We start from the raw sequence: 13,217 nt of genomic DNA, 5'->3' as shown, positions 1-13,217 counted from the left end.
TACTACGGTTTTTCCCATTGGGTTTTCCATGACTAGGTTTTTAACGAGGCACCACGTAATACAAGATGGATGATCAAGGGGGAGTGTTATAAATTAAGCATTGAAATGATCATCCACTTCTTTACCAAACTCAAGCACTATGATCATCCACTCCTTTACCAACTCAAGCACTATGATCATCTACTCATCAAACACTATGATCACCCACTCATTTACCAAATTAATATCTTTGTTATTTTATGTATTGTTGTTCACTATAAATACCATCACTCATCTCACTCTTTTGTACACCATAAACAAGAACAAGAGTAATTCATCAAAAAATCATTACATTTTCTTCTTCCTCCTTATAATAAACTCTCTCCCTTATACTAGTGTTATTTGCTTCCTACGGGTATTAAATTCTACTCTTATTTAAATTTCACGATACTATAAATTATAAGTTATTTCATAACAATGAAGATATTTTGAAACGTTGGAGAAGAGTTGTTAATGACTTGGGTTTAACTTTTGAATCATGGCAATATTATGAATTTGTCCATTATTTTTTGAAAATATTACCCTCAGAGACACAATATGACTTACATATTACACTAAAGAACATTTTCCTAGATGACACACTTTCTTCGAGTAAGTTTACACATATACCCCTAACTACACGGTTGATACATTTTGTTACCACCTCTAACTAAAAACATTAAAATATAATTTTTTTTTTCATTTTCTTCTTTTCATGTCAAATCTCAATATCACTTTTCTTTTATCTAACTCACAAAATTCCCAAATCGACAAACAAACCCTTGTCTCTTTCTCCTCCTTCGTTGTACTCTTGATCTTTTTCCGTCGTCATTCTCTCAGATTATAGCTAAAGTCTCAAAAACCTGAACTGTAAACCTCTAGATACTCTTTAAATCTTCAAGATCCGCCGGTTTTCACTCGAACTCCATCTTTCTCAACCGCTGACGGTTTGTTTCCTAGCAGCCGTTGTTCCACAGACATATCGGCGACTGTTCTTCTCCATGGAAGGTTCTTCCAAACCTCAAAAGTAACTACCACGAACGAGGCTCGGTCCCGTGGAAACGATGCGGTGGCGATGGAGGCCGTGGTGGAGAAAGCGGTGGATACCGCAATGGAGTCGGTGGTGGTTATGGAGGCGATGGTGGAAGACGTGAGTGTGGATACAATGGTGGTGGTTGGTGGAGGTGGCTACTTGAGTGGAGGAGATGGTGGAGGATACGACGGTGCTGGATACGGTGGAGGAAGCGGTGGATACCACAGTGAAAGCGATGGAGGTTATGGAGGTGATGGTGGATGACGTGAGTGTGGATATAATAGTGGTGGTTGGTGGCGGCGATTTCTCCTGTCCACGCATCTCTCGTCCACGCATCTTCCATCCATACATCTCTGATCTACGCATCTTTCTTTTGTCCACAACTAACTCCCATTTACAAATCTAAGCGACAGCCACCGACACATAAAATCGTGGGAGCAATCACAAGTGTATAAGCTCTACCTACATGTCTAAAAGCACAAGCATCAACTTAGCAGCAACCATACAAGTATTCAACAAACTCACAATGACTGCAACAATGCCCCCACCAAAAGAGAATATGACAGAGGAAGACAATTACATCGAAGAAGAAGAAGAAGAATTTTAGGAGATAAGGAGGATAAAACAAAGAAGATGAAGAAGCTCGGGTTGAGACTTGAATTTGCCGATACAAATGAAGAAGGAACCGATCACTTTTGTTGGAGTTTGGTTCATGTGTTGATCTTGATTCTTTTGTGTTACCTATGGTAATATGCTTTCTGAAATAAATGGTATATGTCCATGTGATGTTGTCCATTGTATTTTGTACACAATATCTTATATTTGCCAAGATCCTTTTCCACGAAGAGAGTAGCAACAAAAACTCAAATTCACCGCAAGTTTATTGCACTTCCACCAATTATGTATCCACCATAACCACATCTACAGATTTTTATTTAGTTATACAAGTGGTATATGTATGTAATTTGTTTGTTTGATTGGTTTCTAATTGTTATAAATTCTCTACTAGAAAGGGTTAAAGCCGCTAAACTAAATTAACAAAACTTCAAACCCATAACTCCATATTATACAATTAGATTTTGTTCATATACTTTTTTATTCTAACGAAGCTTGCAAACTTCATGTGTGTGTGTTTTTTCATGTAAAACAACGGAAGGTTTTAGTGTAGCAAAAAAAGAGTAAAGACAAGTCGATCCTGTGGAAGAAGTTAGATGCTCATGTGTTCGGTAAACATAAGACCATGATCCCTGAATCTATTTGAATCTCCTCCAACGAACAACTAGCAGAAATGGTCCTCCAAATGTCTGCAATATATAGTCACAACCAAACATCAGCATTCATATAACCCACTGAACACCAGAGCCTTGACAGCAATACTCACAACCACAACAACATTCCCGCTAATCACGAGAGTCCCATCCACACCACAACAATCACACGAACCACAAGAGTCCCATCCACAACACACTTTGAGACAATCCGATCTTCTTCTTGTCCACCACGAACTCCCAGTTTCCCATCGGAACCACAAATAACCAAATCATTACTTCCAACAATAACATAAGAATAATGAAATAGATGAAACCATCTTTTATTAAATTAAAATGAACCAACATACGTTGCTACCTTCACAAAGAAGATTTCAAACGGAATCACAAAACGCTCGACGGAGTTTTTGCCAACTCTGCTCAACTTCTCTTTCACCATATCTCTCAACACAATTTCAAGCTTTTCTAGGAAAAAAGATGGAAACCTTTGTCTTCTGCTACTTTCACCACAGTCATATCCTTATTAATTGCACCATCCACCAAAAACTTTCATAGACTTTCCGCAGCCGTTAGACTTTTTTTCTTTAGATCAGATCAAACGACCAAAAACGATTCTCTTCATCCCATATACCTATTTTTTAAATTCACCCATTTGTCAATTATTGTAACTAAAAAGAAATTTAGTTACAAAGAGAGAGAAAGTGTTTCGGTTGTTTCTTTAAAACCAATACACTCCTCTCTAGACAATATCAGGGTTACTTTTGTCCGAAAATAAACAGCTGGCAGGTAAAAGTGTGCTAAGTTTGTAATGTGTCTTTTAGCGATAGAAAAACTGAGAAAGTGTCTCTCAATGTAACTCTCTCTTATTTTTTAATAGAGGACAAATTTGGCCTTGAACGTTTGTCTGGTCTTAGCTATGTCCTTGTCTGAGTGAGGACATTTATAAATGAGACGAGAGATACTATTGTTTAAAGTTAATAACCCCAATAAATATTGTCCTTTTTATACGTTTGATTGATTTCATTTTTACTTCAAATGTGAAAGTTAATTTTAATGACAACGTTGTCATATTTGTTCGTTTTTGTATCATTCCGACTTGTGATATATAGAAATGTTTAAACGAATTGATTTGACTATTTATGTCACTAAAGTTTACTTACCTTTTTCGTCACACGTCCATTCAGAACTCCAAAATTAAGCGTATTTGAGGGTTAGTAAACAAGACTTTCGGGCATTGAAAAATTAACGCACCGACTGTTGGAACAGAATGAGGTCCTTAGACCAAGAGAGCGGGAGTGGGTGGCCCATTAGCCATGGACGGACGGGACATTACAAGTGATATCAGAGCTGGTTAGCCATCTCGGTTCTGACCCGAGAGGCGTCTTGAGGCTTGGCGGGGAGCGCAACGAGGACGTTGCGTTTTTTGAGAGAGGGTAAATTGTAACATTCCGAATAGTGATATATAGAACGGCTTAAGAAAATTGATTTGACTACCTATGTCACAGAAATTGACTTACTTTTTCCGTCACACATCTATTTAGAACTCCAAAGTTAGGTGTGCTTGGGCTGGAATAGTAAAAGGATGGGTGAACTATCGGAAAGTAATTCGCGATACCGTGCGAATGAGGCCAAAGCACGGGAAAAGGTCGGGTGGTGATTGTAGAGTCAGTAAACAATGATTTTATGCCTTCCAAAAATTAACGCACCAACCATTTGAAACGGAATAGAATCCACGGGCTGAGAGAGCGATTGTGGATGGCCCATTAACCGTGAGACGGAGCAATATAGTTTTCTTTCCATCTAGGCCATATACATTCCTACTTAGAGCTACATGATCCACTCGAATATGTGTCTAGCTGATCAACCTAAGCAGTTCAAAGCTTTCCTTCTTAGCAAAAAAAAAGTTCAAAGCTTTCCTTGGAGTTGTATATATTATGCTTCGCATGGCATCAATACTTGTGGAGCTAATGATTGTGTATTCGAAGATTCAAAATATTTATTTGAAATCGTGCATGCGTTAAAACAACTTTTAAACGTAAGACGGCAAAAACGTGCTGAAGTGCCCAAGCCCATGTAGCCTGTGTATATAATTATATTGAAAAAAATTAAGGTGCAACAAATGAGAACGACACGTACATTTTTTTTACGATTAACTTTATAATATATAATTAGATCATAATCTCATCGGGGGTTAAGATATGGTATGCCATAATTGAAATTATTTAATCAGATATGCTTTAAAGATACGTGAGTTCACGACACCACTAGCCTTGGCCCTTGATCATAGCTTTGCATTTCGAAGTCTAACCATTGTTAATCCCTCCCCATTCGTTTTGACAATATAAATTATGTATTCATTTTGTTAATCAAACCATTAAAATGAAAAACTCTAGCTATTACGTAAAAACACCATATATTGGATACATCTGCAAAAAATTTAGATATGTTATTGATGATATGCACAGAATTATGGACTCGCTACGTCATTCATTAAAATTTGCCGGCAGGACGCAAGACAACCTCACCATTACTAAAATTTAATAATGCCACTGCATAGAGGATATATATATATATTCTATGCGACTATCGGGGTTTATATACACCAAAATGGGCTTCTATAAATAATTTAGGGGAGTTATTGGAACATGAATTTCTGTGGAATTTGATGATTTTAATAGTTGAGAGAATTTTACAAGTTAACTAGATTTAACAAATTTTATCCAATACTTTTACATAGATTTTCATTACTTGTGTATAGAATTCAATTGATTGTTATTTACTTTTAAAGTAAGAAATTAATGGTGGTAGAAAAAAAGGGAAAGAAAATCATTTCAATTAAGGCAATTCTTAAACAACTTTAAAAAAGTTTTTGTCACAAAAAAATCTCAAGAAATAAAATGACCAAAAAAATTGATTTCTACTTCTTACTTTATATATATAAATAATAATAAAAAAATTTATATAATTTCGAAATATATGTTTTAAATTTGAATTTTTGTAAAAAAAATTTGAATTATTATTTTTGAAATGTTTAATTAAAAAATACGAAAATGCATTTTAAAACTATTTTTACAATTTTTATTTTAATTTTTAATATTTTTTTCTATTTTTTTAAGTTGTGAATTGTATTATGTTAAAATTGTGATTTGTATATTATTTCATTCTTCAATTTGATTTTTTGTATGTGAGTGTATTTTATTACATTGATTTTAAAAATCTTATGGGTATAGATGATATTCTCAAAGTTGAGTACTATGAGTAAAAACAAAGAAAATTTACATCCCAATAACAATAGATTTTAATAGAATCTTAAAATCAATGAAAACTAAACTTTTCCAATAACAAAAGATTTTGAGTGGAATTTTAAAATCATCACTCCAGTAACAATCTATTATATTTAGATTTTAAAAATTCACAAACCAATAAGAATAAAATCTCAAAATTTAATAACTCCTCTAGAATTCTTTGCCCAATAACACTCCCCTTAGTCTCAAGGCTTAATAAATAGCAGCTACTTCACTTTAACTTATACAATCTCATGCCTTCAGATAAACACCAACGCAATATATATAGGAAGACTTTGGAATAATTGTGTATTTTGATTTAGGGAGAAGTGCTGAACAAGAAAGACAATAATACAACGAAACATCTTTATCTCCGGCTCGATTTGAACTCTATAGCTGGATATGTTGTATCATTGTAACCTGAGGGATTATAGTACTGTATATTTGTTGTTAACGTTTCCTCGAATAAGCACTTTTCCTACTGGATCAGACGCAAGATTATTGGGCCTAGAACAACCGTTGGCCCATCTCATCAACACACTAATCCGGTTTATTTCATCTGGTTCTCTCATACCAGAAATCACTGCAACCACCCTGTATATCTCACAAATAAAAACGATTATTGTTTTATTATGAATATTTCAAATGTTGATAAAAAATTTAAAATATTTTATTTGAAATAATCTGAATGATTTTTCAGTATTTAAAATACCTATCTAATAAATAATACATGTTTGTTTTATTTAGCAGATATTATAGTTGACAATGAGTTGCTCTTAATAAAATAGTTTTGATCTATTGTTTATTCAGTCAAATTGATGTAAGTTGAGTATGTTGTTGGGGGTGCATCTTTGAAAGTGACCCGTAAACCACCAAAATAGAAAATATGATTTCAAAGAATATTTATAGAACAAATATATTTCTATGTACAATATATATTTGTAAATTAGTTTTTTTTTGTTTTGTTTTGAGTTATCAGGTTAAAAATGTGTGTGAATGGCCAAAATATAATATCTTTAACAAACAATTATCTTTAATCATAAACTAATATAATATATCTAAAATATAAATTTGTATAAATATTTTTTTTGAACAAATGTTAAATTTTATTCAATTAAAACCTGTTGTACAAATGCATCTTTTTTCCTATTGGTTTTTAGTGATCTTTTTTCCTATTGTTCAAGAATCAAAGAATATAAACTTTTAAAAACAATAAATGAGCTATCCGACTCTTATAAATTTACGGTGGGTCTTGTCTCGCCTCAAACCAAGTAATGAGCCCCTTCTCGAGATGCTTGTCACATAAACCTTGAACCGACAGGAGCCGTAGCCTAACTGTTTTATCCACAAATTTTATCAGGCAGCTGACATCTCGTGGTATCTCACCATGGCGGCGTGAGATGCACTCTTTCCATATAGTGTGCACTGTTGTTTGAAACACATACCTGACTAGGATAGTCTTAGTAGGAGTAAGTGGTGGATTGGAGATAATCTCAACAATTTCACTCCAAACCATTGTGAAAGCTTCCTGCAACATCCCCCCCCCCCCCTCCTCCACACGATCGAGAGCCTTCCAACTTTGCTTAGAGTAGCTACAGGCCTACAACTGAATTTGTAAAAATATTAATCAAGTAAAACATTAGATTGTAATTTTTTTTCATCGACTACAAACTCATATTGATTTTGTAAACCAACCCGAGAGATCTTGATCTATGTGAACGACAAAAGACTGTTGCTTCTTGACACTGCGTGCTAGGCTATCCGCTCTTGAATTTTGCGTCTTTGGTACATAGATAATCTATGATCGTGTGAAACCTTCTTTCTAGTCATTCTTCTGGTTCTGAAACCATCTTCACCAACTAAAAACAATCTGTTGCAAAGGTAACCTGAAATTGGCATAAGTTTTTCATATTCCATTGCCCAGAATAGTGCTTCTATCTCCGCATGTAGAGGAGATAGACAAGCCCGGACATTCATTGCTCCCAACAACCCATTAAATCCTTCTAAAGTACTCAGCCAACCTTTTCCGGAGAAAATCTCATTCTCTTTCCAGGAACCATCTGTGAAACACCATCTCCATGGGATTGATGGGAGAGTTGTAACCTCGACCTGGAATATTGTCCTATTTCCGTTCAATACATGTGCTTCAACCCAAAGTATTGACTCTGTTTCTGCCAATATGAACGTGTACCTTAGATCCATGTCCAGATTACTAAAAACTTTATTGTTCATTCCTTTCCAAATATACCAAATATTAGATTGTAAATTATAAAACAGAAATATTCAATATTTTTTATAATTTTTATAATTGTTATCTAAAAATAATATGCACTGTATTATTATCTAAAACATTTTTCATCATAGAAATTAAAAATTAAAAAAAAAACAGAAAGATAAAATTTCTATATATATTTCGAGTAAAAAAAAAAAAAAATATATATATATATATATATATATATATATATATATATATATTAATGGGAAACTCCGTCAGACGTGATAAATTTATTTGGCATAATATTTTTAGTTGATAATATTTGCACTGATAAATATTGATAAGATAATTATCTCATCAAAAAATCTTGTTATATAGTATTAACTTCTAATTTATCTGATGGATTAAATTTATTTTTTTCCAACTAACTTCCATTATTGAACTATACCACCACGCATTTAAAAATAAGAGGAGAATCTTCATGTAAGCGAATCTGTTATGTAAGAAGAGGTTGTACCCGACAAAGACATTCATCCTTCTCTGTTCCCGCCGTAACTAATCTCCTCATCTTTGCAAAGGAATCGTGTTGCGATGGGAACATGGAAGAAGAAAAATAGTTATAAGAACAAAGTTAGCTACATATCAGTCCCAGCTCAGATCATAAAGTCAGTTTCTTCCTCGTCTCTTACACACAATAAATCTTCAAAGAAGAACACGACCAAGTTCTTGTTTCTTCTCCTCAGAAACCCAAAGCTCTGGGCGTTCTGTCTCCTCTCGCTTTCTGTTTTAGGAATTGTATCACGACTTGGTCCTTGTCTTTCTCCTTCCGGTCCACATCAAGAAAGTCAACTTCAGAGCTCCGATTCAATTGCGTATACCCGATCAAACAGTACTCATGCTGAGATTCCGAATGCAGATGATCGATCTTTAGATATGATTCCAAAACCACCAGTGGCTGTTGTGGAGAAGAATGAGACCTTTGGTGGTGATTCAAAGCTGATCATCACCTCTAAACATGTTTTGGGTGATGAGAATGAGTTTTGGAAGCAGCCTGATGGATTAGGATACAAGCCGTGCCTGGACTTCAGCTCTGCGTACAGGAGAGAGAGCAAGAGGATTGTTAGAGAGAGGAGAAAGTATCTGATGGTGGTTGTCTCCGGTGGGATGAACCAGCAGAAGAATCAGATTGTGGACGCAGTTGTGATTGCCAGGATCCTAGGTGCTGTTCTTGTCGTCCCAGTATTGCAAGTCAATCTAATTTGGGGTGACGAGAGGTAAGAACTCTAACAAGTTGAACATAGATGGATCATAAGAATGTTCTGAATGTTTTTTTTTTTTTGGCAGTGAATTTTCAGATATATTTGATTTAGAGAGATTCAAGAGTGTTTTAGCAGATGATGTGAAGATAGTCTCTTTGCTGCCGGCAAATAAAATAATGACTAGACCAACAGAAGATGGTGGTATGCCTTTCAATGCTTCTCCTCAATGGATCCGTTCACACTATCTAAAACGAGTAAGTCTCAAACATCATCATCCTTTGAGTAACTCTCTTCTATGGTTACCTATTTGGTTTAAACCAACGGGGGGTTGGACTAGTGACACTTGAGGGATAATCCCAATACGGTGAACCCACAGTTTGATTCCCGCTGACCAACAAGGGATTTACAAATGTCGGCATCGCTGGGACCCACTGATTAATCGGTTGACTTCGGTCGCTTATCAGATTCTTTGTTGTTTCATGCAGTTTAACAGGGATGGAGTTCTGCTTTTAAGGAGATTGGATTCAAGATTGTCTAAAGACTTACCCTCTGATCTCCAGAAGCTTCGTTGTAAGGTACGTAAGCAAAAAGTGTTTGGTTTCTTTTTCTTCTCCTCGGTTAACAAAATGTGTGTGTTTTAGGCAGCGTTTGAAGCACTGAAGTTCTCGCCAAGGGTGATGGAGTTGGGGAAGAAGCTAGCAGAGAGGATGAGGAGCAAAGGTCCTTACATTGCGCTTCATCTTCGGTTGGAGAAAGACGTGTGGGTGAGAACAGGCTGCCTTACTGGTTTGAGCTCAAAGTATGACGAGATTGCAAGACTAGAAGGGATTAAGCGGCCTGAGCTCTTAACAGCCAAATCTAGCATGACGCCTAACGAGAGGAAACTAGCAGGTCTATGTCCATTAAATGCCAAGGAAGTAACAAGGTGAGTGAATGAGCTTGCTCACTGTTTTACATGGGAGATACGGGTTTTCAAACTGTACTTTTGTGTGTGTTTCAGGCTGCTTAGAGCACTTGGAGCACCGAGAGACGCTAGGATCTACTGGGCTGGAGGGGAACCTCTGGGCGGAAAGGAAGCTCTGAGACCGTTAACAAGTGAATTCCCACATCTTTACAACAAATACGATATAGCATTTCCCCTTGAACTCAAACCTTTCGCGAAACGAGCTTCCATAATGGCAGCGATAGACTATATAGTCTGCAAGGAGAGTGATGTGTTCATGGCATCTCATGGAGGAAACATGGGCCGCGCGATTCAGGTACACACACACACACTCTTCTAAGGTCAATTTAATGCTTTGTGTTTACACATTCTTAAGGCTAAGGTGTTGAACTAATCCTTCACAGGGTCACAGAGCTTACGAAGGACACAAGAAGCTTATAACACCAAACAAAAGGCAAATGCTCCCATACTTTTTGAACAAAACAATGACTGAGACAGAGTTCGAGAAGATGATGAAAAAACTACACAGACAATCTCTAGGACAGCCGGAAATAAGGGTTAGCAAAGCTGGAAGAGATGTTACAAAGTATCCTGTTCCTGAGTGTATGTGCAATAATCAAACCACTCCCACTGTTTAAAACTTCTATTTTTTGTTGTTGCACATACGGATCTAAGACAAAAATAATTATTATTATTATCTTTATAATGTACCCTTTTTACTCCAGTTTTTTTTTTTTTTTGACATCTTTTACTCCAGTTTCTATGCTTTCTTTTGAAACTAAGATCCTACTTTTTCATTAACAAGATTATGTTAGGTAAACATAATAAGAAGCAAGAATGAACTGATCCACATAGAGGAAGAAACACACGAGATGATTCATTTTAAAAATGCTTATTAATTCATAAAGCTAAAAGTCTTACAGAAGAGAAACAAATCTTTCACCAGGACACTTTGCAAGACACCAAACTTAAAAAGCTTATTTTCCACAGTGTAACAAACTGCCTGCACCTAGGAAAAGCCCGAAAATTGCTGCGCTGCCGAGTGTTGTTTGCCCTATGTACCTTATCTTCATAAGCCCAGGCACCTCCAAAAAAAAAAAAAAAAGAAGGAACAAATGATCATCAAGCAGTGATATAATACAATCCCCCAAACGGTTAATTTTGATTGAGATTTTTCACAACAAGAGCAGTTCTAGTCTAGACATAAAGCGCTAAGACTTAGAATTCATCATCCTCACAAGCTCACAAATAACACAACAAGAGCAAAACAATCATAACTAAAGCGTTAGACCAAAATAAAAGTTCTCTAACATGGTGGTGACATAGATGCATAAGTCAATTAGTTAATGCTCAAAAGTGAAGACAGAGACATAAGACAACCATATCCATGAGTGAGTGTGTATGTATTCACCAAGAAGAACCAAACAATCCTATGCTTAATCCCTCAGTATTCTTTCCAGTTTCTCTCATCAGAATGTTTTAGAAAAATATTTCAGTTTACCCTGAATCTAATCGCCTCGTAAGTTCCATAGACAGCACCTGAGAAACACACACATAAGATTTTGTCAACAAAAAAGTACAAGTCTATCTATCGATGTATTCGTCGAGGTTAGTTCAATCATTCGATGAACTAATAAAAATAGGGATTTAGGGTTTTTTCCCCGGAGTTGAAAAAAAGGAAAATGAAAGGGAGAGAAAGATTACCTACAGCACCGCCAAGTGCGCCGCCGATGGCAACTCCGGCAGTGATTCTGGTCAAACAATTCGTTTCTCTCGCCATCTTTGGAACACTTGTTTCTCTGGGAGGTTTTGGGACAGTTACTTACTGTCGATGTGTGTCTGTCGGGAAATAATTTTGAGGTTGCCCTCTCGCCGCTTTTTAAGTTTCTTTTTTTTTTTTTACTTGGAGAATAATGGATTTTGCCTTTCGGGACAAGGTCAACAGAGTTACCGACTTCTTACAAAACCAATCTTAACCGTAAGTTTCCGAGTTCGGTTCACTTGAATTTTTTTGGTTCGGGCAGTTTGGTTAGGAAAAGTAGAATAATCAAATTTAGTTATTGGTTCAATTATATTCAGATAACAAATAGCTTGAATATAATTTTTCTAACGAATTTGACTAAAATTTGTCTTAATTCATGTAAATTTGGTTGGTTCGATTCATTGATTTAAAATTTTAACATATATTTTTATATAATTTGGTATAACTAGATGATTTGTATATAGAGAAAAATGCAGTTTATTGAATGCAGTTTATTGATCGGTTCGTCTAATCCAAATCAACTAGTAGCCAAATTGTTTATCTTCAAGATGCTGGACTCATATCATGCCAATCAACTGCATTGCGTTGAAAATGGAAAGTAAGTCTTTATGAAAATATGAAAACATATAGGTAATGACATTTTTGTTTTGGAAATATGCAAAATTTGTTTTAAAAAAAAAGAAAATATGAAAACATTTTTTTTCTTCTGTTGAGCGTTTTATTCATGATGCTTTATTTGGAGAATTATGCACATGTATGCCGGAGATCAAGTATGCTGGTGATGTGCATGCGATATTCTGTAATGGAAAGTGGGAATGTGTGAGACCTGACGATCATATGCGTAACCATTACTGGAAATTCCTCAGGATCCAGAATAGGTTATGGATGGGGGGGGGGAAGATGTAAGTATATATTGTGCTAGTAGTATTGTTTACCTTGCTCTGGAAATTGGATTTGGTGTCACCAATTGTGAAACGTTGTTGATGAAAGAGATCTTCTTGTCTAAAACTTCAATTAATCTTAAAATAGTAATGTGTTTGGGTATAATCTATGAGGTTTTTTATGTGTTCAGTATTGTCAAAACACCTAAGCTGGGCCATGAAAAATGAGGGTCAAAAGCTATGAGAGACTTCCTCGAACACAAAAATACAAAAAATCAAGGTAGATGAGCGTTATAATAATAATAATCAAAAGATGGGTCAACTACTGCTATGAGCAAATCAAAAGACATCATGCCTGATTAAAAAATTTGAGAAAGTTGGATAATTTAATAATATTTGTACCAAAAAATGGAAAACACCAAGAACAACTTTTTGTCATATATTCTTCTGACCAGAAAATAATGCTTGTGCATTAAGTTAGGTCTATATGCAGACTGGTTTTGTGTTTGTATATGGTTTTGTCACGATGTGCTTCTAAATAAAGAGATCTGTGA

At 35.5% G+C, this 13,217-nt stretch overlaps 2 protein-coding genes across 2 annotated transcripts; one reads left to right on the top strand and one right to left on the bottom strand.

The window, feature by feature from the left end:
* The first annotated feature begins 8,292 nt into the window (after positions 1-8,292).
* On the top strand, positions 8,293-11,136 carry LOC106399783 (O-fucosyltransferase 24). Its single transcript, XM_013840236.3, has 6 exons — positions 8,293-9,092; positions 9,163-9,331; positions 9,563-9,652; positions 9,719-10,002; positions 10,078-10,336; positions 10,425-11,136. Exons 1-6 carry the CDS (start codon positions 8,410-8,412, stop codon positions 10,656-10,658), a joined length of 1,719 nt encoding a protein of 572 aa, XP_013695690.1. The 5' UTR covers positions 8,293-8,409; the 3' UTR covers positions 10,659-11,136.
* On the bottom strand, positions 10,894-11,935 carry LOC106399347 (reactive oxygen species modulator 1). Its single transcript, XM_013839822.3, has 3 exons — positions 11,725-11,935; positions 11,522-11,559; positions 10,894-11,105 (listed from the first exon to the last, which is right to left on the bottom strand). Exons 1-3 carry the CDS (start codon positions 11,798-11,800, stop codon positions 10,998-11,000), a joined length of 222 nt encoding a protein of 73 aa, XP_013695276.1. The 5' UTR covers positions 11,801-11,935; the 3' UTR covers positions 10,894-10,997.
* Positions 11,936-13,217: the final 1,282 nt, after the last annotated feature.

Source organism: Brassica napus, chromosome C5 (assembly GCF_020379485.1).
Source record: "Brassica napus cultivar Da-Ae chromosome C5, Da-Ae, whole genome shotgun sequence".
Taxonomy (NCBI): Eukaryota; Viridiplantae; Streptophyta; class Magnoliopsida; order Brassicales; family Brassicaceae; genus Brassica; species Brassica napus.
Note: the sequence above shows the minus strand (reverse complement) of the source record. Positions and strands in the feature narration are given on the sequence as shown.

What these genes read in the sequence shown, in the direction of transcription:
- LOC106399347 (XM_013839822.3), bottom strand. Translation starts at nt 11,800, where the DNA reads ATGGCGAGAGAAACGAATTGTTTGACCAGAATCACTGCCGGAGTTGCC. An exon ending in CGCACTTGGCGGTGCTGTAG is followed by an intron (nt 11,560 to 11,724) that starts GTAATCTTTCTC and finishes TGTGTTTCTCAG; the next exon opens with GTGCTGTCTATGGAACTTAC. An exon ending in ACGAGGCGATTAGATTCAGG is followed by an intron (nt 11,106 to 11,521) that starts GTAAACTGAAAT and finishes TTTTTTTTGGAG; the next exon opens with GTGCCTGGGCTTATGAAGAT.
- LOC106399783 (XM_013840236.3), top strand. Translation starts at nt 8,410, where the DNA reads ATGGGAACATGGAAGAAGAAAAATAGTTATAAGAACAAAGTTAGCTAC. An exon ending in CTAATTTGGGGTGACGAGAG is followed by an intron (nt 9,093 to 9,162) that starts GTAAGAACTCTA and finishes TTTTTTTGGCAG; the next exon opens with TGAATTTTCAGATATATTTG. An exon ending in TCCAGAAGCTTCGTTGTAAG is followed by an intron (nt 9,653 to 9,718) that starts GTACGTAAGCAA and finishes TGTGTGTTTTAG; the next exon opens with GCAGCGTTTGAAGCACTGAA.